Source organism: Ovis aries, chromosome 5 (genome assembly GCF_016772045.2).
Source record: "Ovis aries strain OAR_USU_Benz2616 breed Rambouillet chromosome 5, ARS-UI_Ramb_v3.0, whole genome shotgun sequence".
Lineage (NCBI taxonomy): Eukaryota > Metazoa > Chordata > Mammalia > Artiodactyla > Bovidae > Ovis > Ovis aries.
Genome location: NC_056058.1, coordinates 57,093,420 through 57,115,791, shown reverse-complemented (window position 1 = coordinate 57,115,791; position 22,372 = coordinate 57,093,420). Strand labels below are relative to the sequence as shown.

The 22,372-nt window shown below is 39.1% G+C and overlaps 1 protein-coding gene across 3 annotated transcripts in view; it reads right to left on the bottom strand.

Moving 5' to 3' along the window:
- The window catches only part of SPINK5 (serine peptidase inhibitor Kazal type 5), an 87,747-nt gene that overhangs the window by 39,200 nt on the left and 26,175 nt on the right, over nucleotides 1–22,372 (bottom strand). For all 3 annotated transcript variants that reach the window (XM_012178719.5, XM_012178722.5, XM_012178721.5), the window contains exons 9-18: nucleotides 19,580–19,707; nucleotides 17,889–17,970; nucleotides 16,429–16,556; nucleotides 15,172–15,253; nucleotides 13,941–14,068; nucleotides 13,425–13,506; nucleotides 12,962–13,089; nucleotides 9,442–9,490; nucleotides 3,093–3,220; nucleotides 1,458–1,542 (exon numbers count right to left, since the gene is read on the bottom strand). In XM_012178719.5, the coding sequence (XP_012034109.2) occupies nucleotides 1,458–1,542; nucleotides 3,093–3,220; nucleotides 9,442–9,490; nucleotides 12,962–13,089; nucleotides 13,425–13,506; nucleotides 13,941–14,068; nucleotides 15,172–15,253; nucleotides 16,429–16,556; nucleotides 17,889–17,970; nucleotides 19,580–19,707 (1,020 nt within the window). The remainder of the gene's footprint in view (nucleotides 1–1,457; nucleotides 1,543–3,092; nucleotides 3,221–9,441; nucleotides 9,491–12,961; nucleotides 13,090–13,424; nucleotides 13,507–13,940; nucleotides 14,069–15,171; nucleotides 15,254–16,428; nucleotides 16,557–17,888; nucleotides 17,971–19,579; nucleotides 19,708–22,372) is intronic.

The following is a 22,372-nucleotide window of genomic DNA, read 5'->3' as shown; positions in this document are numbered from 1 at the left end:
GTTAGAGCTATTACATCTATGGAATAAATGGGGAAAATCTTTAAGAAATAGAAAATACCTAATCTGAGTCATGAGAAACGGTCAGAATTTTGACAGCTGGTGGAAATGAACACTCGTGTCTGAGCTGGAAGAAAGCCACATGGAAGGTAGAGTTCACTGTATGCACAATGCTAAGGACATAATATGTGTGTAGGGCTGTGCTGCTATTCTTGGGTAGGTTTCTGGGGACTCCATAAACATAATATACGTAATGATAACTATATTATTATTTTATAAATGAGATGAAAATGCATAGGTGTTATCTGTCTGACCTTACTGGTGGGGAGATGGAGCCAGTATTGAACCCTGACAGAGTCCAGAGTCCAGGACTCTAACCACAGTGTTGAGTTCACAGGCTGGAGAGCCAGGAATCAATGCTTGGCACGTCCATGAAGCAACCAGGTGACCAGTACGGCGCTGGATAGAAGGGCAGGAAACTGGGTCTGAGAGGTGAACAGAGGTCACATTCCATACAGCATTGTCAGTCACCAGAAGGACGTTAGTTCTTACTCTGAGTGAGATGAGAAGCCACCGGGTGGCATAAATAACCTGCCTTATATTTGTAAATAATTAGTCTTCCTTCAAAGACTGGAACCAAAGATGAGAGCAGAAAAAACAGTCAGAAATGAGATCTTCCATGTTAGATAAAGACAAAGGAAAGGAGTGATGAAGACTGGAAGCACAGCCTTCAGAAATATCACACTTGGAGGTTGGGGGCGACATCTAAAGAGCATCATAGGCTTCAGAGCCAGAACATGTGGTTCAGTTGTTAGCTCGCAAGTTACTGTGTGTGTGTGTATGTATATATACACACACATATATAGTCATTAAATATATATTTCCTAACTTGTTATCTAAGCCTCCAGTTCCTTTTTTTAAAAAATACAGATAATAATATTTATCTTGAATGGTTACTACAAAGATCAATTATAAAATTGTTATACAGCATGCCATACAGTAGCCACTACATAATGAATAGCCATGACCATCATCATTGTTGTCATCATCATGTGAGAGGTTATAGACTGTAAACTTGAGGCTTCAAGATGCTTTTAAGTAATTTTCTCAAGATCTTCCAGAGAATTAACTGGGATTTTGTTTGAAACTAAACATTCGAATACAAAACAATGTGGAGAAAAGTCTGAACTCTGCCTCTGTTGGTTTGCCTTCAGATACATCTTTCCTGCGATTACTATAATTCACGTGGTCAGTGGAGGAAAGGGTGGTTATCTTCTTAAATGCACAAGCACTAGATCAGATATGAGATAGATAAGCTGCGTAAAGAAGAAGGAATCTTCTTAAGTATGGGGATCCAAATATAACTCCTCAGTTTGCAGAGTCACTGAGGACAGTGGAAGCAGAAGCCTTGCCAGAGAGAATGGAATATTTATGTGGCTCTGATGACATGAAGCAATTACCTGTACTGCTTCTCTCTTAGCTTTCGCAAACCCAGCTTTATCCTTTTCTTCCTTGCCATTATTTTTCTTCTCTTCCTCAAGTTTGCTGCAATAAAATATAGAAGATACAAGCTAAATGCAATTTCTCATTATCTTCAGTAATGTATTTTAAAAAGGAGTAAGAATCTTCCAGACCAAATGTCAGATTTAGTCTTCAGTACAAATTTGCCCAGTAATGCAGATAAATTCAGTAGTTTACAATCATCCTTAAAAAAAATAAACCTAGTATGCTTTTTTATCAGTATGTGAACCTTGGGTGGTATTTTTTTTCAGTGACTTCAATCAATGATCCAGAAAAAAAAATCACAGTTGCCTTGATTTTCTTTTTAATTTTTTAAAAAATTTAAAATTGCTTTTTATATTTAAATAATTACCATATTAATGATGAGAGCAAGGGGTGATACCATAGCAGATGAGGGGCTCATAATGGCAATGAATCATGTTTTAATATAGAATTTAAATTTTTAATATTTTTTCATGGAATTAATATTCAAATTGAAACTCAAGTTTTAGAGTATAATAATGATTCAAGTCCAAGAAGATGCAACAACTAACATTTTGAGGTCAATCATGAGCCTAAAATTCTGACATTCTTGTTATTTTCTACTGACATATAGCATATCAGAGCTGGAAAAATCCTTAGCATTTATCACATCTAATATAGTCACCCAATACAGTACTAGCAAATCAAGCAGATAAGAGGAGAACCCTGATTTCTTGAATCTCGGGCACTTTTTATTGACTGTCCCTATTAATCTTTCCTCTAAGGAACTATGTGAATATACTTAGATTAGACCAAGACATGTGAAAGTTAAGGGGCAATAACTCTGCACTTCTTTACACAAACATTATTTAAATATTTTTCACATTTTAGTGTGAGGCTCACTGGAGGATTGAGAATCTAAAGAGGAGGTGAAGCAGAGGTGGTAATAACCCACCTCTGTATTGTCCTACACAATAGAGCTCTGGCTCCACATAGAAAAACAGTGGCCCAGAAGACCCGGACGTGGCTAAAGAAGAAGACTTTTAGGAAACATCCCTCATGGGGCCTGCCTCTTACGGATTTCACTCTTACAGTAAGCCACTTATCAGAGTATTCATTTCACCTGCATATGGTAATACCCCTGAAAAGATAAATGCAGTCCATTCTATTCCGTTTCTTACTCAGGCTATTTTAGAAGTATTTACACACTGACTCCAGAGACTTCTGTTCAGCTGGTTTTCCCTTAACTGGTATCTGAGTATACTCACAGAATCATAAAATGTCAGGGGTCGGGGACCAAATACTTAATCTCACCCAGATCATCAAACTTCTGGTCGCTTTTTGTTACAAATGATGATTGTCAGGTGTTAAAAACATATTTGCACTAAATTTAGACTCTTCCCATGCCTTAGCTAGAAGAAAGAAAGATAGCTGAATAGAGAATAATATTGTCATTGTGCGATCCAGTGTTACTTAATGTCTTTTCCATGTGCTTTTAAAATTGTCTAGCATTCAAGTCATGGTCTATATTCTACACATTGATGGAGAAACTGAGACTCCGGGCTGATAAATTTTAAAGAGAATGAAGGGGAGAGAAGAGCTTAGACACTCACAACAGGCTTGCACACATGGCACACTTGTTTCCATGCATTTTGCCATCCGGGCCACGGACAGGGTCATTCTCCCTGGTGCATATGAGCATTCCGTTCCTCACCTGGTTCCGAAACTCACTGCAGAGTTCCTAGAAAATGAAGAAAATATACTCTCAGAGTGGTTTTCTACCCTTCATACACTTCTGTCTGTTATGAAGAAGAAGTAATGCAGAATTAAGAAAAAAAAAGTGATTACATGTAGCAGTAAATCAAAAGCATTTAAAAGTCTTCTATCGTGGACGCAGAATTGTACTGACTGTTTAGTGGATCTGAAAATGTTTAACGTCAGCATCCTCTTGAGGGTGCGTACAACAGAGGTGCAGAGGAAGGCTGATAAAATTGGTGGAGACCAAAATAAAATATATATGTTTATGCTGTATTGCACATCACAGTCTATAAAAGCTAGGAATGATCAAAGGGGAGGAAATTCAACAGACCTAGAAGAGGAGGCTTCCTGGAAAAACTGACAATATTACTAGGTCTTCATAAAAAAAGAAGGAAATCCTGCCATTTACAACAATTTGGACAAAACTTGAGTGTATTATGCTAAGTCAGAGAAAAACAAGTACTGTATAGTATCACTTATCTGTGGAATCCCCAAAAGCCAAATTCACAGAAACTGAATTAGATGGTATTTACTGTGTGTGTGTCTGAGAGGAGAAAGAGAGAAAGTAATCAAAGCATACAATCTTGCAGTTATAAGTTCTAGTTCATAGTGATTATAGTTAACAATACTGTATTATATATGTAAAAGTTTCTAAGAGACTAAATGTTCTCCACACAAAAGACAAATGTAATTATGTGACATGATGGAGTTGTTCACCAAAGCTTTAGTGGCAAGCATTTTCCAACTTATGAGGTACCAAATCAACAAGGTAACACCTTACCCAATGTTTTAATTCAATTATATCTCAGTAAAGCTGGACATTTTTAAATGAATGTGGCCCCCCTAAAGAATATTATGAGCCTCCATTTGTCTTTAAAAGGCTGAGAAAGAAGAGAAAAAACATTCTCAAACTAAAAATAAAGACATATCTGAAATAAAGATCTGGGGAGAGCAAATAGGAAAGTATGATGCCTGGAGAAACTGATTGACATCTTTTTGAGAGGTACTTGACAGACAGAGTCCAGGGTTGGAGGATGCATACTTGAAACAGAAGAATAACTGGGGGAGTGGAGAGAAGGAGGAATGTGTTAAGGTCATTCAAAAAGCTTAGGGGATTTTAGAAACTGATCAGACATTCTGGATAGAACAAATTTTCAGTTCTGAATTACTAATATTAATAAAAAGATCATTCCAGGTAACAGAGTTATTGAGAAAATTAGTCAGTATAAAGGAAAACTTTCAATTTCTGTTGACTTCTGCCCCCCTCCGCCCCACCTCCCCACCCTCCGCCCCACCTTGCCATCCCCCCAATCCCCCACCCCCCGCCCCACCTCCCCACCTTCCAAAATTATTAGGCTTATACTTTTGCAACTCTTGTTAGGAAATAGAATAAAGATAAACTTTCTATAAGACTATTTGACTGTGGTGGTGGAGAAGACTCTTGATAGTCCCTAGGACAACAGGGAGAACCAACCAGTCAATCCTATAGGAAAGCAACCCTGAATATTCATTGGAAGGACTGATGCTGAGGCTGAAGCACCAATACTTTGGCCACCTGATGCGAAGAACTGACTCATTGGAAAGGACCTTGATGCTGGGAAAGATTGAAAGCAGGAGGAGAAGGGGATGACAGAGGTTGAAATGGTTGGATGGCACCACCAACTCAATGGACATCATTTGAGCAAGCTCCTGGAGTTAGTGATGGACAGGGAAGTCTGGTGTGCTGCAGTTCCATAGTGTCTCAAAGACTTGGTCATGACTGAGCGACTGAACTGAACTGAGAGTAATCCAAAACAGTTTGCCCTGCTACTTGTAAAAATGTACAATTATAAAATCATGTGATGCAGATTTAAAATAAAGAGTCAAAAGATTTACTTAATGATCATAATTGAAGGTGGGAATACAAATATTCATCCATAGCTGGATCCTGACAAAAATCAAATATGATATTCAGTTCAGTTGCTCAGTCATGTCCGACTCTTTGTGACCCCATGAATCACAGCACGCCAGGCCTCCCTGTCCATCACCAATTCCTGGAGTTCACCAAAACGCATGTCCATCGAGTCAGTGATTCCATCCAGCCATCTCATCCTCTGTCGTCCCCTTCTCCTCCTGCTCCCAATCTTTCCCAGCATCAGAGTCTTTTCCAATGAGTCAACTCTTCACATCAGGTGGCCAAGTATTGCAGTTTCAGCTTTAGGATCAGTCCTTCCAAGGAACACCGAGGACTGATCTCCTTTAGAATGGAGTGGTTGGATCTCCTTGCAGTCCAAGGGACTCTCAAGAGTCTTCTCCAACACCACAGTTCAAAAGCATCAATTCTTCGGTGCTCAGCTTTCTTCACAGTCCAACTCTCACATCCATACATGACCACTGGAAAAACCATAGCCTTGACTAGATGGACCTTTGTTGGCAAAGTAATGTCTCTGCTCTTTAATATGCTATATAGGTTGGTCATAACTTTCCTTCAAGGAGTAAGCGTCTTTTAATTTCATGGCTACAGTCACCATCTGCAGTGATTTTGGAGCCCCAAAAAATAAAGTCTGACACTGTTTCCATTGTTTCCCCATCTGTTTGCTATGAAGTGATGGAACCAGATGCCATGATCTTCGTTTTCTGAATGTTGAGCTTTAAGCCAACTTTTTCAGTCTCCTCTTTCACTTTCATCAAGAGGCTTTTTAGTTCTTCTTCACTTTCTGCCATAAGGGTGGTGTCATCTGCATGTTTGAGGTGATTACTATTTCTCCCGGCAGTTTTGATTCTAGCTTGTGCTTCTTCCAGTCCAGCGTTTCTCATGATGTACTCTGCATATAAGTTAAATAAGCAGGGTGACAATATACAGCCTTGACATACTCCTTTTCCTATTTGGAACCAGTCTGTTGTTCCATGTCCAGTTCTAACTGTTGCTTCCTGACCTGTATACAGGTTTCTCAAGAGGCAGGTCAGGTGGTCTGGTATTCCCATGTCTTTCCGAATTTTCCACAGTTTATTGTGATCCACACAGTCAAAGGCTTTGCCATAGTCAATAAAGCAGAAGTAGATGGTTTTTTTGAACTCTCTTGCTTTTTTGATGATCCAACAGATGTTGGCAATTTGATCTCTGGTTCCTCTGCCTTTTCTAAAACCAGCTTGAACATCTGGAAGTTCATGGCTCATGTATTGCTGAAGCCTGGCTTGGAGAATTTTGAGCATTACTTTACTAGTGTGTGAGATGAGTACAATTGTGCGGTAGTTTGAGCGTTCTTTGACATTGCCTTTCTTTGGGATTGGAATGAAAACTGACCTTTTCCAGTCCTGTGGCCACTGCTGAGTTGATTTACAATGTTACGTTAACAGCAAATTGAATCAATTATATATATTATATATATATAACATACATTATGTATTTATATAAATATAAAATTATATATATATATAATACCAAAATCATATTGATTATATTCTTTGCAGCCAAAGATGAAAAGCTCTATACAGTCAGCAAAAACAAGACTGGGAGCTGACTGTGACTCAGATCATGAACTCCTCATTGCCAAATTCAGACATAAATTGAAGAAACTAGGGAAAGCCACTGGACCATTTAGGTATGACCTAAATCAAATCCCTTACAGTGGAAGTGACAAATAGATTCAAGGGATTAGAGCTGATAAAGTGCCTGAAAAATTATGGATGGAGGTTTGTGACACTGTACGGGAGGCAGTGATCAAGACTATCCCCAAGAAAAGGAAATGCAGAAAGGCCAAATGGCTGTCTGAGGAGGCCTTACAAATAGCTGTGAAAAGAAGAGAAGCAAAAGGCAAAGGAGAAAAGGAAAGATATACCCATCTGAATGCAGAGTTCCAAAGAATAGCAAGGAGAGATAAGAAAGCCTTCCTCAGTGATCAATGCAAAGAAACAGGAAAACAATAGAATGGGAAAGACTAGAAATCTCTTGAAGAAAATTAGAGATATGAAGGGAACATTTCATGCAAAGGTGGGTACAATAAAGGACAGAAATGGTATGGACATAAGAGAAGCAGAAGGTATTAAGAAGAGGGGGCAAGAATACACAGAACTAAACAAAAAAGATCTTCATAACCCAGATAATCACAATGGTGTGATCCCTCACCTAGAGCCAGACATCCTGAAACGCAAAGTCAAGCGGGCCTTAGAAAGCATCATTACTAACAAAGTTAATGGAGGTGATGGAATTCCAGCTGAGCTATTTCAAATCCTAAAAGATGATCCTGTGAAAGTGCTGCACTCAATTTGCCAACAAATTTGGAAAACTCAGCAGTGGCCACAGGAATGGAAAAGGTCAGTTTTCATTCCAATCTTAAAGAAAGGCAGTGCCAAAGAATGCTCAAAGTACCACATAATTGTTCTCATCTCACACGCTAGCAAAGTATTGCTCAAAATTGTGCAAGCCAGTCTTCAACAGTACATGCACTGTGAACTTCCAGATGTCCCAGCCGGTTTTAGAAAAGGCAGAGGAACCAGAGATCAAATTGCCAACATCTGTTGGATCATCAAAAAAGCAAGAGAATTCCAGAAAAACATCTGCTTTATTGACTATGCCAAAGCCTTTGACTGTGTGGATCACAATAAACTGTGGAAAATTCTGAAAGACATGGGAATACCAGACCACTTGACCTGCCTCTTGAGAAACCTATATGCAGGTCAGGAAACAACGGTTAGAACTAGACATGGAACAACAGACTGGTTCCAAATAGGAAAAGGAGTACATCAAGGCTATATATTGTCACCCTGCTTATATGTAGAGTACACCATGTGAAATGCTGGGCTGGAAGAAGCACAAGCTGGATTCAAGATTGCCGGGAGAAATATCAGTAACCTCAGATATGCAGATAACACCACCCTTATAGCAGAAAGTGAAGAAGAACTAAAGAGCCTCTTGATGAAAGTGAAAGAGGAGAGTGAAAAAGTTGGCTTAAAGCTCAACATTCAGAAAACAAAGATCATGGCATCTGGTCCCATCACTTCATGGGAAATAGATGAGGAAACAGTGGAAACAGTGTCAGACTTTATTTTTTGGGGCTCCAAAATCACTGCAGATGGTGATTGCAGCCATGAAATCAAAAGACACTTACTCCTTGGAAGAAAAGTTATGACCAACCTAGATAGCATATTGAAAAGCAGAGACATTACTTTGCCAACTAAGGTCTGTCTAGTCAAGGCTATGGTTTTTCCAGTGGTCATGTATGGATGTGAGAGTTGGACTGTAAAGAAAGATGAGCACCGAAGAATTGATGTTTTTGAACTGTGGTGTTGGAGAAGACTCTTGAGAGTTCTTTGGACTGCAATGATATCAAACATGTCCATCCTAAAGGAAATCAGTCCTGAATATTCATTGGAAGGACTGATGCTGAAGCTGAAACTCCCAATACTTTTGCCACCTGATGCAAAGAACTGACTCATTTGAAAAGACCCTGATGCTGGGAAAGATTGAAGGTAGGAGGAAAAGGGGATGAAAGAGGATGAGATGGTTGGATGACATCACTGACTCAATGGACATGAGCTTGAATAAACTCCAGGAATTTCTTATGGACAGGGAGGCCTGGTGTGTTGCAGTCTATGAGGTCACAAAGAGTTGGACACGACTGAGTGACTGAACGGAACTGAAATTATTATATATAGAGAGAGAGTTCCCTGTACTATACAGTAGGTTCCTGTTAGTTATCTGTTTTATTTATAAAAGAAAGTGAAGTCGCTCAGTCGTGTCTGACTCTTTGTGACCCCATGGACTGTAGCCTCCAGGATCCTCTATCCATGGAATTTTCTAGGCAAGACTACTGGAGTGGGTTACCATTTCCTTCTCCAGGGGATCTTCCCTATCCAAAGATCAAACCCAGGTGTCTGCATTGCTGGTAGACATTTTACTGTCTGAGCCGCCAGGGAATCCCAGTTTTTATATATAGTAAAGTGTGTATGTCACACTCCCAATCTCTCAGTTTACAACCCCTCCCAACTTTGCCTCTAGGTAACTTTAAATTTGTTTTCTACATTTGTGACTCTATTTCTGGTTTTTAAATAGGTTTATTTGTACCACTTTTTTTAGATTCCACATATAAGCAATATCATATGGTATTTGTCTTTCTGTGTCCCATAAAAATTAAACAGGGGAGCATTTATGCTAATGAGATACCTAGAGTGTTATTGTAGAGAAATCGTGTCAGGGTATAATATAAGAATTTGTGATAAAATTACCTTTGTATCGTATCTTTTAGCCTTTGCTTTTGCTCTGTCTTCTTGCTGACTGGAAGAAACAGGAAAAAAGAGAAAAGAAATGAATCTTAATATGGTAGATTCTTAACACTCACAGGTTGATCATTCATTGCTTTCATTATTCTCAAGCAACTCCAATGATACAGTTATAGTAGGTGTCATTTTATTTGGTAATAATTAGAATGATTTATTTCATCTCAAGAGAATGGTATTCAAGAAATAATCACTTAATTAACAAGGAAACCTATTTAGCTTCTCAGCAAATAACTTGCAATAGGACTTTCTTACTTGCTGATTCTTTTGCATTTGCAAAAGGTACAAAACTCTTCATGCAAGTCAAGGTGTTAGTGGTTCAGTCATGTCTGACTTTTTGCTGCTCAATGGATTGTAGCCCACCGGCTATCTCTGTCCATGGAATTCTCCAGGCAGTTATGCTGGAGTGGATTGCAATTCTCTTCTCCAGGGGATTTTCCAGACCCAGGGATTGAACCTGGGTCTTCTGCGTTGCAGGCAGATTCTTTACTGTCTGAGCCACCAGGGAAGTCCCCCTCCAAAAAAAAACTCTTTATAAAAAGTGGTAATATTTAGTTTCTGGGAGGAGTATAGCATGATGATTAAGAAGAAAGACTCTGCAGCAGAATTGAACAAGAAACACAGAAAGTGTCAACCTGTCTGTATCTTTGTCATCTTTAAGTGCGGGAGATAGCGTGGAAGGATAGGAGAAGTAATAAGAATACTTCTCTCATAGGACTGTTGTGAGCATTACATGAGTTGATACATGCCAAGCAATTAGACTAAGTATCTGGTATATAATAAAGGGATTGATAAAAGTGATCAATATCATCAGCATTATCAACATTATTGAAAATTAACTCTCCAAGAACAGGGATATGTTTAAATGAGAGTAACAGCTCTTAGCCATTTTGGAAAAGTAACAGTGTTGCAAATTGAGTTTAATTTGCTCAGTCTAGAGCGTAATTTGATCTATAATGCAGATAATTCAATCATATTATAGAGACAAAAATAATTTTTATATGTTACAATCACCAGAAATTCTCATTGATCAAATTAAAACTTAAAAAGTTGAGAACTCTATTTGTATATGCTATTAAAGTGTGCAAGAAATGACTATGGAGAAAAGCATGATTCTTAAGAAAGGCAATAGCCTTTGCTAATGTATCCTTAAAATATGAGAGAATAAAACTTTAATTGAATAAAGAATTTTTACATTGATGGAAGAAACTAAAATAGCTCCAAAAGTGTGGAGTTTCTTAAACTTCATTATTTGAAAACTGATCCAAACTTTATTACGAGTCTAAATTGTTTGTAAGATTTAACTCATTTCCCTTTTATAAAGTAGTTAGAGGAAACAGCAGAGATGACCACTAGGTGGCAGTCTTACTTCCTCATCTCTGAAACATTAATATCAAGAATAGACTGAAATAAGCCTCAGTTCAGTTCAGTTCAGTCGCTCAGTCGTCTGACTCTTTGTGACCCCATGAATCGCAGCACGCCAGGCCTCCCTGTCCGTCACCAACTCCCATAGTTGACTCAGACTCACATCCATCGAGTCCGTGATGCCATCCAGCCATCTCATCCTCGGTCGTCCCCTTCTCCTCCTGCCCCTAATCCCTCCCAGCATCGAAGTCTTTTCCAGTGAGTCAACTCTTCGCATTAGGTGGCCAAAGTACTGGAGTTTCAGCTTTAACATCATTCCTTCCAAAGAAATCCCAGGGCTGACCTTCAGAATGGACTGGTTGGATCTCCTTGCAGTCCAAGGGACTCTCAAGAGTCTTCTCCAACACCACAGTTCAAAAGCATCAATTCTTCGGCACTCAGCTTTCTTCACAGTCCAACTCTCACATCCATACATGACCACTGGAAAAACCATAGCTTTGACTAGATGGACCTTAGTTGGCAAAGTAATGTCTCTGCTTTTCAATATGTTATCTAGGTTGGTCATAACTTTTCTTCCAAGGAGTAAGTGTCTTTTGATTTCATGGCTGCAATCACCATCTGCAGTGATTTTGGAGCCCAAAATAATAAAGTCTGACACTGTTTCCACTGTTTCCCCATCTATTTCCCATGAAGTGATGGGACCAGATGCCATGATCTTTGTTTTCTGAATGTTGAGCTTTAAGCCAACTTTTTCACTCTCCACTTTCACTTTCATCAAGAGGCTTTTTGGTTCCTCTTCACTTTCTGCCATAAGGGTGGTGTCATCTGCATATCTGGGGTTATTGATATTTCTCCTGGCAATCTTGATTCCAGCTTGTGCTTCTTCCAGCCCAGCGTTTCTCATGATGTACTCTGCATATAAGTTAAATAAGCAGGGTGACAATATACAGCCTTGATGTACTCCTTTTCCTATGTGGAACCAGTCTGTTGTTCCATGTGCAGTTCTAACTGTTGCTTCCTGACCTGCATATAGGTTTCTTAAGAGGCAGGTCAGGTGGTCTGGTATTCCCATGTCTTTCAGAATTTTCCACAGTTTATTGTGATCCACACAGTCAAAGGCTTGGCTGCTGCTGCTGCTGCTGCTGCTGCTAAGTCACCTCAGTCGTGTCCGACTCTGTGCAACTCCATCGACGGCAGCCCACCAGGTTCCCCTGTCCCTGGGATTCTCCAGGCAAGAACACCGGAGTGGGTTGCCATTTCCTTCTCCAATGCATGAAAGTGTAAAGTGAAAGTGAAGTCACTCAGTCATGTCTGACTCTTAGTGACCCCAGGGACTGCAGCCCACCAGGCTCCTCCGTCCATGGGATTTTCCAGGCAAGAGTACTGGAGTGGGTTGCCATTGCTTTCTCCTTCATAAATTTTAGGCATATAGAAAATAGAGTATCCCTTGGGACAAAGAGCAAAAGACTTAAGGAAAATCATTGACTCCAGTTTAAGAAGACATAGCACGTTGTCTATTGAGAATAGAGTCATACTTTAGTCCTTATAAATGGGTATTGAACTCCTGCACAACAAAATCATCATTCCTGAAGCAGTCCTTCTCTAGCTATCACAGAGTTCATCTTCATGTTGTATCCAAATCTGTCTCCCTGTATCTCTCATCAGTTTTAATCCTGTTGCTTGTGGTCACACAGAATGAGTAGAAAGAAAAATAGTGAGGCAAAACAAAAAATTCCTAAAATCTGCTATATATCATAATGATATCAATATATACAGTCTCATGTATTTCCTCTTTCAGTTAATAATCCTTCAGAAAACTAAAATCATTTAGTGTGGTTTTTCACAGAGTAGTCTCTTCTCTGAAAAAAAAGATCTTTCTGAAACGTCCTGAAATGATTCTTTGTGTCACAGAAGTTATCAACTGAAAATTCTCCATTTGTTTTTTAGTTTTGGATTTTTTTTAAATTTTTCAGTTCATTTAAATGTGACACAGGAAAAAAAGGCTAGCTATGCCTAAGAGGAAACTGTGTTATTCATAATTATTTGAAAACTTCGCTTAGCAGGTCCCTGTCCCCAAGCTTCAGAAGCCCTGGGCTCTACTCACAAGAAGGCCTCGCACATAGAGCAGGTGTTGCCGTGCATCTTCCCATCTGGGCCCTGGATGGGGTCGTTCTCTCGAGTACAGAGAAGCTGTCCATTCTTCCTGGATTTGCGGTATTCGCTGCACAGCTCCTGTGAAATCAAGGAGGGAAGTCTGAGCTGTTGAACACAAGTTGGATCAGATTGCAAAATATCCTGAAGTTTAGACTTTTTTTTTCTCAAGTTGGGTCCATCAGTTGGTAAATTTTAGAATAACTTTGAGGACACAAGCAATTTTAAATGATGGAAGTTATAGACCCTCAACCTAGAAACAGTTATCTATGCACATGTATGCATGCACACATATAAACAAATACACAGACTGTATTCATGTTTCATGCGGTTTTAGAGAATCTCTGGGCGCCCTGAATGCCACCTGTGGATCCCAGGTCCATATGCCTCTGACTTGTTGCAGAAGGTCCTCTTACCTCAAAGGAAGGTGTCGTCTCAGTTTGTCTTTTATTTCTTGATTCACCTTCCTTCTTTTTCTTTTCTTTTTCTTCTGCTTGGCTAAAAGAGAGTCATTTAAAGAGAAATGAGTAAGAATTCTAGAAGATCCAGATTGAAAGTGATCTAAAGTACTCAAATATTTGATTAATACAGTTGATATAAATTATGAACTATGTGAACTGTTGGGCATATTGGTGTGTTTGTTAGTGATCTGTCACATGATTTCAGATGATTTCATATCCCACTCCACAAGGGTGTGATCCTTGTTTCAGATCGTTTCCATTCCCATGGGAACTCAACCAGCAAGTGATATGTAAGAATCATTCTTGGATTATTACAGCATTGTGCTAAAATGTGCCACACACACACACATACAAATGCCATTGACAAGAAACAGACACAATTTAAGAAAGAGAATAAAGCTCCCAAAGAGAGAGAGATGAAGCAGAAAGGACAGAACCCTCCCTCATTTTCCCAGCAGCAGCTCTACTCACAAGAAGGCCTCACACATGGAGCAGGTGTTGCCATGCATCTTCCCATCTGGGCCCTGAACAGGATCGTTCTCTCTGGTGCACGGGAGTTTCCCATTTCTCACAAACTGGCGGTATTCACTGCACACCTCCTGCCAAAATAGAGAAGGTAATCTAGAAATACATTTCATCCCCACTCAAAGCAGAAGTTCAGAGCATCTCCACTGGTAGAAACTAATCTTTTGAGTCCAGGACTTTAGTTGTGTTTCTCTCAAATATAAAATTCAATTCAAGAAGCAAAACTCATGATTTGCTAAGAGATGGAAACAAACAAGACATCAGAGGATGCATAATAAAAGAGGGAGGCAAGTAAACTTTATTAGATATAGGATGAAATAAGTACACACATACAGGTCCAAGAAAATCTGAGAGCCCAAATGTTGGGACCATGAAATCTCATTGTGGAAATCAGGGAAGATATTTTCTGGGAATTAGAATAATTTGAGTGAGACTTTGAAGAGTAAGTAGGATTTTCCTGGTTAAGAAATAGATTGAGAAATACACGTTTGAGATTGCTAAAATGAGCTGAGGGGCACATGTTGGAGACTACACGGCATTTACAGCAGCACCTGAATTTCTGAACAGCAGTACGGAGCCAAATAAGAGGGCTAAGGAGACTAAAATGCATCCTTCAGTTGACAATGAGTCATTTGTGCATTTTAAGAAGATAAGTATTACGATCTGGTTGATATTTTGAAACTTTAGTCCAGCTGTGTTAGGGAGAATGGCTGGATTAAGAAAAAAAAATTAGGGAAGATTTGACTTTTAGCATTTAAACAAGTTACAGTAACTTACATAGGGCCATGAAAATGAATATTGTAGCATTTCGAAGGTAAAACCCATGTTTTTTCCAGGTGTGCAAGGTATTTTTTAACCCAACTCAGAGGTGAAATTTCAAAAATTCACCTGTAGAAAATACACACCAAGTGTCTCTGAAAACTGAGTAGCAAAAGCTAGTCCAGTCTGTTACACCATAAAAGTAGAACTAGCACTCATTTTTTTTTCCCCCAGGCTGCAAATAAGTCCTTTTCATTGTACAATTAGTCTCTGAAGCAGCAAGAGTTGATCAGTCTGCCATAGCATGCATCTCAATGTCATCTCTAGATTGAAGGGTTAAGGTTTTCTGGGCATTTTTGCAGGGCAGTATGCCAGCATTTAGGTTCTTTGAAGTGTGTTCAAATTATAGTCTACTCACTGCATATGAGGGTGCTTTTCCAGATTCTCTTCTACTTCTTGCTTTTGCTTCAGCCTTTTTCTTTTCTTCAGCTTCTGCTTGGCTAAATGAGGGGGTGGAAAAAGGACAGATCCATAGAACCAAACCCAGGCAATGGCTTCTCCATGTTCCTGCACTGCTAATCTGCCCTCCCTCCTTAGGAAGGAGCCACGTGGCCCCTTTATCACTACATATTAATGAGAAACAGCACACAACAGCCCCCGTTGTGGTAAAGTACCATATCTTCTTCATCGTTTCTGCTTAACACTGAAATAGAGATAGCAATACTTGTGGATCTGGGAGACTTGCTTTCTGAAAATTACCTTTCTTGACCATGCTCAGAAAAGGAACATCATCAGCATTCATCAAGGAGATACCAAAACGACTAGCTTGGTGACATTATACCTGGAGGCTGAAAGTGGCCTTAACAAAGCACACTGACTGGTCCGCTTGTCACAGAGACAAGGTGAAGTAGTGAGGGCTTTGCTTATAATCTCAGGATATGACCACAACTAACCAAGAGCTTTCATCTCAAGTCTGTGTTCAATCTACCACGTCATGTATACCCTAGCTTTTATGAATTCAGTTTATATGTACTGCTTACAAAAGGAAATGTAGGATGGATAGAAAAAGATTAATAGTTGCCATACCTTGACAAGCCAAATGAGCCTGTTTGTTCTGTACAATGGAATTGTATGATATGTACAGTTAACTGATGGTATTTCAACCATACATGGTTGTCAGTCAAAGCAAAAGGTCAAACTAAATGTAGTGAACTACTTAATCTGAACTCAATCAAATAAACAGCCCAATCCCAGATTTTAAAACCAAACTCAGTTATAACTTACTGAGAAATGTCACATTATAAAAAGAAACATGCTATTTTATGAGTTCATGGATGTTTCATGTGCAACTTCAGTAATCAATTTCTGCAGTTTATGTGTTAATTTGGGGGAAGACTAAATGCCTATAAACTTGTACAACAGGTTCACAATATGAAGCTTCGGCAGTAGGAGAATTTGATATTTGTGTAAATCAGGATGTTCCAGTGCGAAGGAATAGATGTTAGGGGAAACAGACATCTTGGCAAAAATAGCTCTACATACTTCCTCCCGCCTCTATTATTAACATTCTTTGTGTAACTTCTGTAGCTCCCTCCCCAGTTCTGAAAACAAGCCAGTTCTATTAAATTACTATAGGATCCTTTTACCCCTCAACAATCTAAAAGTTTGTACTCACTAGAAGGCTTGACACATGGAACACAGGTTGCCATGCATTTTCCCATCTGGTCCACGAATAGGGTCGTTTTCTCTGGTACAGAAAAGTACTCCATTCTTGGCACGATCCTGATACTCACTGCACAGTTTCTGAATAACGGAAATCAGACAGTTTACAGATGGTTCTTTGTTTATAAATGTATGATATTCTTTATCAAAGATGTTAGAAAAGAGGAATTAAGGATAAAAAATAAAACTTTTAGGGTTTAGAATTTTCTAAAATTTGTGATATTTCTCCTTAAAAGATTCATTCACTTAAGTATTCAACACATGTATTAAGTTAGAGGGATTAAATATGAATGTGATTTGGCTCTTTTATGTTGAATGAAGAGGATAAGGGATTACAATATAAAAAGCTAAGGGATATGGCACACGTCTAAATTAAGTGTGCACCAGCATAAAGGAAAGAATGATTCAAGGAAGTTCCCAGAAGAATTTACACATGAGTTGTATCTTTAGAATGTGTCTAGGAAAACAGCGTGGCAAAAAATGTACTCCAGGAGGAATTATGATATGCAAAGCCAGAGGTGTAAAAGAACAGGTTATCTTCAGATAATCTATCACAGCCATGAGTACAGTGGCTAAAGAATTATCAGGACACAAAGAGGAAGGTTTGGGAACTGGTCTAAAGGAGAATTTGAAGGTAAGTCAGAAACAGACCGCTAAACTTTGTAAAGACTTCTGCACTTTATTCATAGGAAACAGGAAAACAATATTTATAGCAGAGAAAAATCTAATCAGATTTTGGTTTTAAAAAGTTTATCCAGTCAGATGTGTGGAGGGTTTAGGTGACTGAAGACTGAAGTTAGGGAACCTATAGAAGACGAGGGAGGGAGGGAGAGGGAAGGAAGTAAAAGAGAGGAAGGAAGAAATTGAAAATGAAACATAAAAGGATAGCTGGGGGGCATTTGATAGCTAAAATTAAAAGGCTTTGGTAACATAGAATTGAAGGGAGAAAGCAACTGAAACTGAGACCTTAACAATATGAGTTACGTGAAGACAGAAGGTGGACTAAGGGAGTGAGCTATTTTAAGTAGTTTCTTCATGGAGTGAAATGGCCCAGTATACTTTAAACATTAGATTTCCATAATGCCATTGGTTCGTGGATGTTTCCTACTCTGAAAACAACATGGAAGATGAATCTTGAGGATTGAGGAGGTTGCTGGCTAGAAGTATAGAGACCAGGCAGGATGCCTATGCATCAGTGCAAAGGAAAGCTGGTAGGTATCTGAGCTAAGATGGTGAGTGAATGAGTGAAAGTCGCTCAGTCGTGTCCAACTCTTTGCAACCCATGGGCTATATACAGTCCATGGAATTCTCTAGGCCAGAATATTGGAGCAGGTAGTCATTCCATTCTGGGGTAAAGGACACACACACACACCCTGTAAAAGTCATAACTAAGTTGGTGAAACTAATCCTTACCTCAGTATCTCTTTTAACTTTTTCATTAGCCTCTCTCAAGATTTCATCTGCTTTATTTTTTTCTTCTGAAAATTGCCGTTGGCTGGAGACAGAAACGAAAAGGGGAATGAATATAGATGTTTTGAATCTTCAAGCAGCAAAACAGTCATTTGGATACAGGTAGAAACAAACAACTAAGTGTTCCTGAGTTTTAGAACAAACATTTTCAAATCACCCTAAAGCCCTTGATTACACGGAAATCTTTACTATTTCCCTGAAGAAGCCCTTTCATTTTGCCTTCAAGTTTGCTGTTTGCCATTTCTTCCCATTGTAGCAATCTTTTTTTGTCATCTTCTCTTTTAAATCTCCCCCAACTTAAATTCTACCTTCTTTAAGAAGACACCCCATACCTCAGAGTGGAAATGAGTTATACATCTTCTACTGTGTTTTCATATTGGGTATTCTTCTCTTATAGGATGGTTTTCATTCTCTGCCAGAGAGAGTGTGTGTGTGCATAAACACCCGTGTATTGCTGTTAGCCTTAAGCATCTTGAGAGCAGGGATCTTTGTCCATACATTCATCCATTATTTATTCAACATTTGATTAGTAATTATTTTCTGGCAAGCATTAGATAGCACCCTGGGCATATAGTAGTTTGCAATATGACCACATATTCTATCTTCTTAGAACTTACAGACCAGTAGAGCAGAGTGATAGTACTAGAAATAATTATACAAATATAAACTATTATGATTGTTATGAAACTATTAAATGTTATAAAGATTTAATTAGTGATTTTAAGAGATCTTATCCAAGGAAGTATAATTTTGATATGAAATACACAAAAGAGACATTAGCTTACCAACAGAAGAACTAGTTCAGAGGAAAGAGCTTATAAAGTTCAAGGATCTGAAAGAAAGTGTGATGAGACCTTTCCTGAGCCATCTTTATATATGTCCTAGTTTATGTGGTGTGGGATTTGCTCTTTTTCCAGGGCCAGATGTCCAAGATGAAAAGATAGAGTTAATCTCATTCACATATGAACATGGATTTTTTTGGTGGGCATCCCATCTATGTTGCCACAGTAGGGTAATGTATGTATGTGTGTGCTCAGTTGCTTAGTCATGTCCAGCTCTTTTGTGACCCTGAGGACTGTATCGCCCTCCAGGCTGCCCTGTCCATGGAATTTCCCAGGCAAGAATACTGGAGCAGATTGCCATTTCCTACTGCGGGGGGTCTTCCTGACCCAGGGAACAAATCTACATCTCCTGTGTCTCCTGTGTTGGCAGGCAGATTCTTCACCACTGCACCACCTGGGAAGCCCTGATGTGGTGATTACTGAAGGAAAACAAATCAGTCCTGGTGCCTGCTTTTAACTCTCCATCTGTACATAGGGTTGCAAAGAGTGGGACGTGACTGAGCGCACACACACACTATGACTAGCTCACAAGAAGGCTTACAGAGGTGACGGGAAGAAATGTCAACAAGTACTTTGTGATCCAGTCATCTTACTGGAAACTAGAATCCGCTTGTATTAAAAAAGAAATATTAGAGCTTGCTTGTTAGGTGGTATTATGATTTGTAGAGGATATAACAATGCTCAGAAGTTCTCAACAGCAAATCTTCCCATAAACACTGTTCTTATCCATCATTTTAGTCAATCTTCACTTCACCTTTTGGGTCACTCCAAAGAAACCACACCTATACTTACAAAATTTCAGCACACAGGGCACATTTGTTGCCATGTATCCTGCCATCAGGGCCACGGACAGGGTCACTTTCCCGTGTACAGAAAAGTCTTCCATTCCTCACTTGGTTTTCATATTCCTTGCAAAGATCCTTTGAAAAAGACAAGTAATTACATTTAGCACTTTTCTGCCCTTTAACCTAGAAAAATGTACATCATGTATTGATTTTCAAAGAATGTTCTATCCAGAAGGTGTTCATAAACACATACAATATATTAAGGAGAGTTAATGAGAAAATAGAAATTATATTGTCAGATTACTTGGTACTTGTATCTACTATGTGGTTCATATACTAAAAGGTAAAAAAGCCTAGGAAAGAATAAGGCTAAGGAAATATTTTCTAAGATCAGTTACTGTTAACTTTCAGATTTGTGAAAAAAATAAATAAAAGATCTGTCATGGGGTTCCCAAAAAATAAGAACATAATGAAACATAGCAGCCAAGACAAAAGAAATGTTACCAATAAGCAGAATATAGAATCTGTGAGATAAGATATTTAAGAGCTACTTAATAGGAACAAGTCAAGAACAACCTGCATCATCTTCCAGGGAAAAGGAATAAGACGGTATCCAACAGCGTTATGCTTACTCTGTTTTTCACTCTGTGGATCATTTCAATTTACTCTTCCTCCTTTATCAGTGTTCATTTCTAACACTGCAGGTGGAAACCTCAGAGAGAGAACCTAATTTTCTTCACTTTTCACTTAGAATTGTGGGCCATCAAGGCTCACCTTTATCTTTTGTTGTTTCTTGTTCAGTTGCTCAGTCATGTCCGACTATTTGGGACCCCATGGACTACAGCATCCCAGGATTCCCTGTCCTTCACCATCTCCTAAAGCTTCCTCAAAATCATGTCCATTGAGTCAGTGATGAAAACCAACCATCTCATCCTCTGTTGTCCGCTTCTCCTCCTGCCTTCAATCTTTCCCAGCATCAGGGTCTTTTCCAGTGAGTCGGCTCTTCCCATCAGGTGGCCAAAGTATTGGAGCTTCAGCTTCAGCATCAGTCCTTCCAATGAATATTTACAATTGATTTTCTTTAGGATTGACTGGTTTGATCTCCTTCCAGTCCAAAGGACTCTCAAGAGTCTTCAGCACCACAGTTCGAAGGCATCAGTTCTATGGCGCTCAGTCTTTTTTATCATCCACCTCTCACATCTATATTTGACTACTGGAAAAACCATAGCTTTGACTAGATGGACCTTTGTAGGCAAAGTAATATCTCTGCTTTTTAATACTCTGTCTAGGTTTGTCAAAGCTTTTCTTCCAAGGAGCAAGCATCTTTTAATTTCATGGCTGCAGTCACCGTCTGCAGTGATTTTGGAGCCCAAGGAAATAGTCTGTCACTGTTTCCATTGTTTCCCCATCTATTTGCCATGAAGTAATGGGATGGGATGCCATGATCTTCATTTTTTGAATGTTGAGTTTTAAGCCAGCTTTTTCACTTTCCTCTTTCACTTTCATCAAGAGGTTCTTCAGTTCTTCTTCACTTTCAGCCATAAGGGTGGTGAAATCTGCGTATCTGAGGTTACTGATATTTCTCCTGGCAATCTTGATTCCAGCTTGTGCTCCATCCAGCCTGGCATTTCATATGATGTACTCTGCCTATAAGTTAAATAAGCAGGGTGACAACATACAGCCTTGACATACTGAAGGATTACTGGTCCCATTTTGGAGCCAGTCTGTTGTTCCATGTCTGGTCCTAACTGCTGCTTCTTGATCTGCATACAGATTTCTCAGGAGGCAGGTCAGGTGGTCTGATACTCTCATCTCTTTCAGAATTTCCCAGTTTGTTGTGATCCACACCGTCAAAGGCTTTAGCGTAATGAATTCTTTTGCTTTTTCTATGATCCAGCAGATGTTGGCAATTTGATCTCTGTTTCCTCTGCCTTTTCTAAATCCAGCTTGTATATCTGGAAGTTCTCACTTCACGTACTGTTGAAGCCTAGCTTGAAGGATTTTGAGCATTACTTTGCTAGCATGTGATATGAGTGCAATTGTGTGGTAGTTTGAATATTCTTTGGCATTGTCTTTCTTTGGGAATGAAAACTGACCTTTTCCAGTTCTGTGGCCACTGCTGAGTTTTCCAGATTTGCTGGGATACTGAGTGCAGCACTTTCACAGCAACATTTTTTATGATTTGAAATAGCTCAGCTGGAATTCCATCGCCTCTACTATCTTTGTAGTGATGTTTCCTAAGGCCCACTTGACTTCACACTTCAGGATGTCTGGCTCTAGGGGAGTGATCACACTATCATGGTTATCTGGGTTACTAATATCTTTTTTGTATAGTTCTTCTGTGCATTCTTGCATTCATTCTTAATTTCTTCTGCTTCCATTAGGTGCATACCATTTCTGTCCTTTATTGTGCCCATCTTTGCATGAAATGTTCCCTTGGTATCTCTAATTTTCTTGAAGAGATCTCTAGTCTTTCCTATTCTATTGTTTTTCTATTCTTCTGTTTTTCTATTGTCTTTCCTATTCTATTTCTTTGCATTATTCCCTTAAAAAGGCTTTCTAATCTCTCCTTGCTATTCTCTGGGACTCTGCATTCAGATGGGTATATCTTTCCTTTTCTCCTTTGCCTTTTGCTTCTCTCCTTTTCTCAGCTATTTTTAAGGCCTCCTCAGACAGCCATTTTGCCTTTTGTATTTCTTTTTCTTGGGGGTGGTTTTGATCACCACCTGTACAATGTTACTATCCTCTGTCCATAGTTCTTCAGGCACACTATCTATCAAATCTAATCCCTTGAATCTAT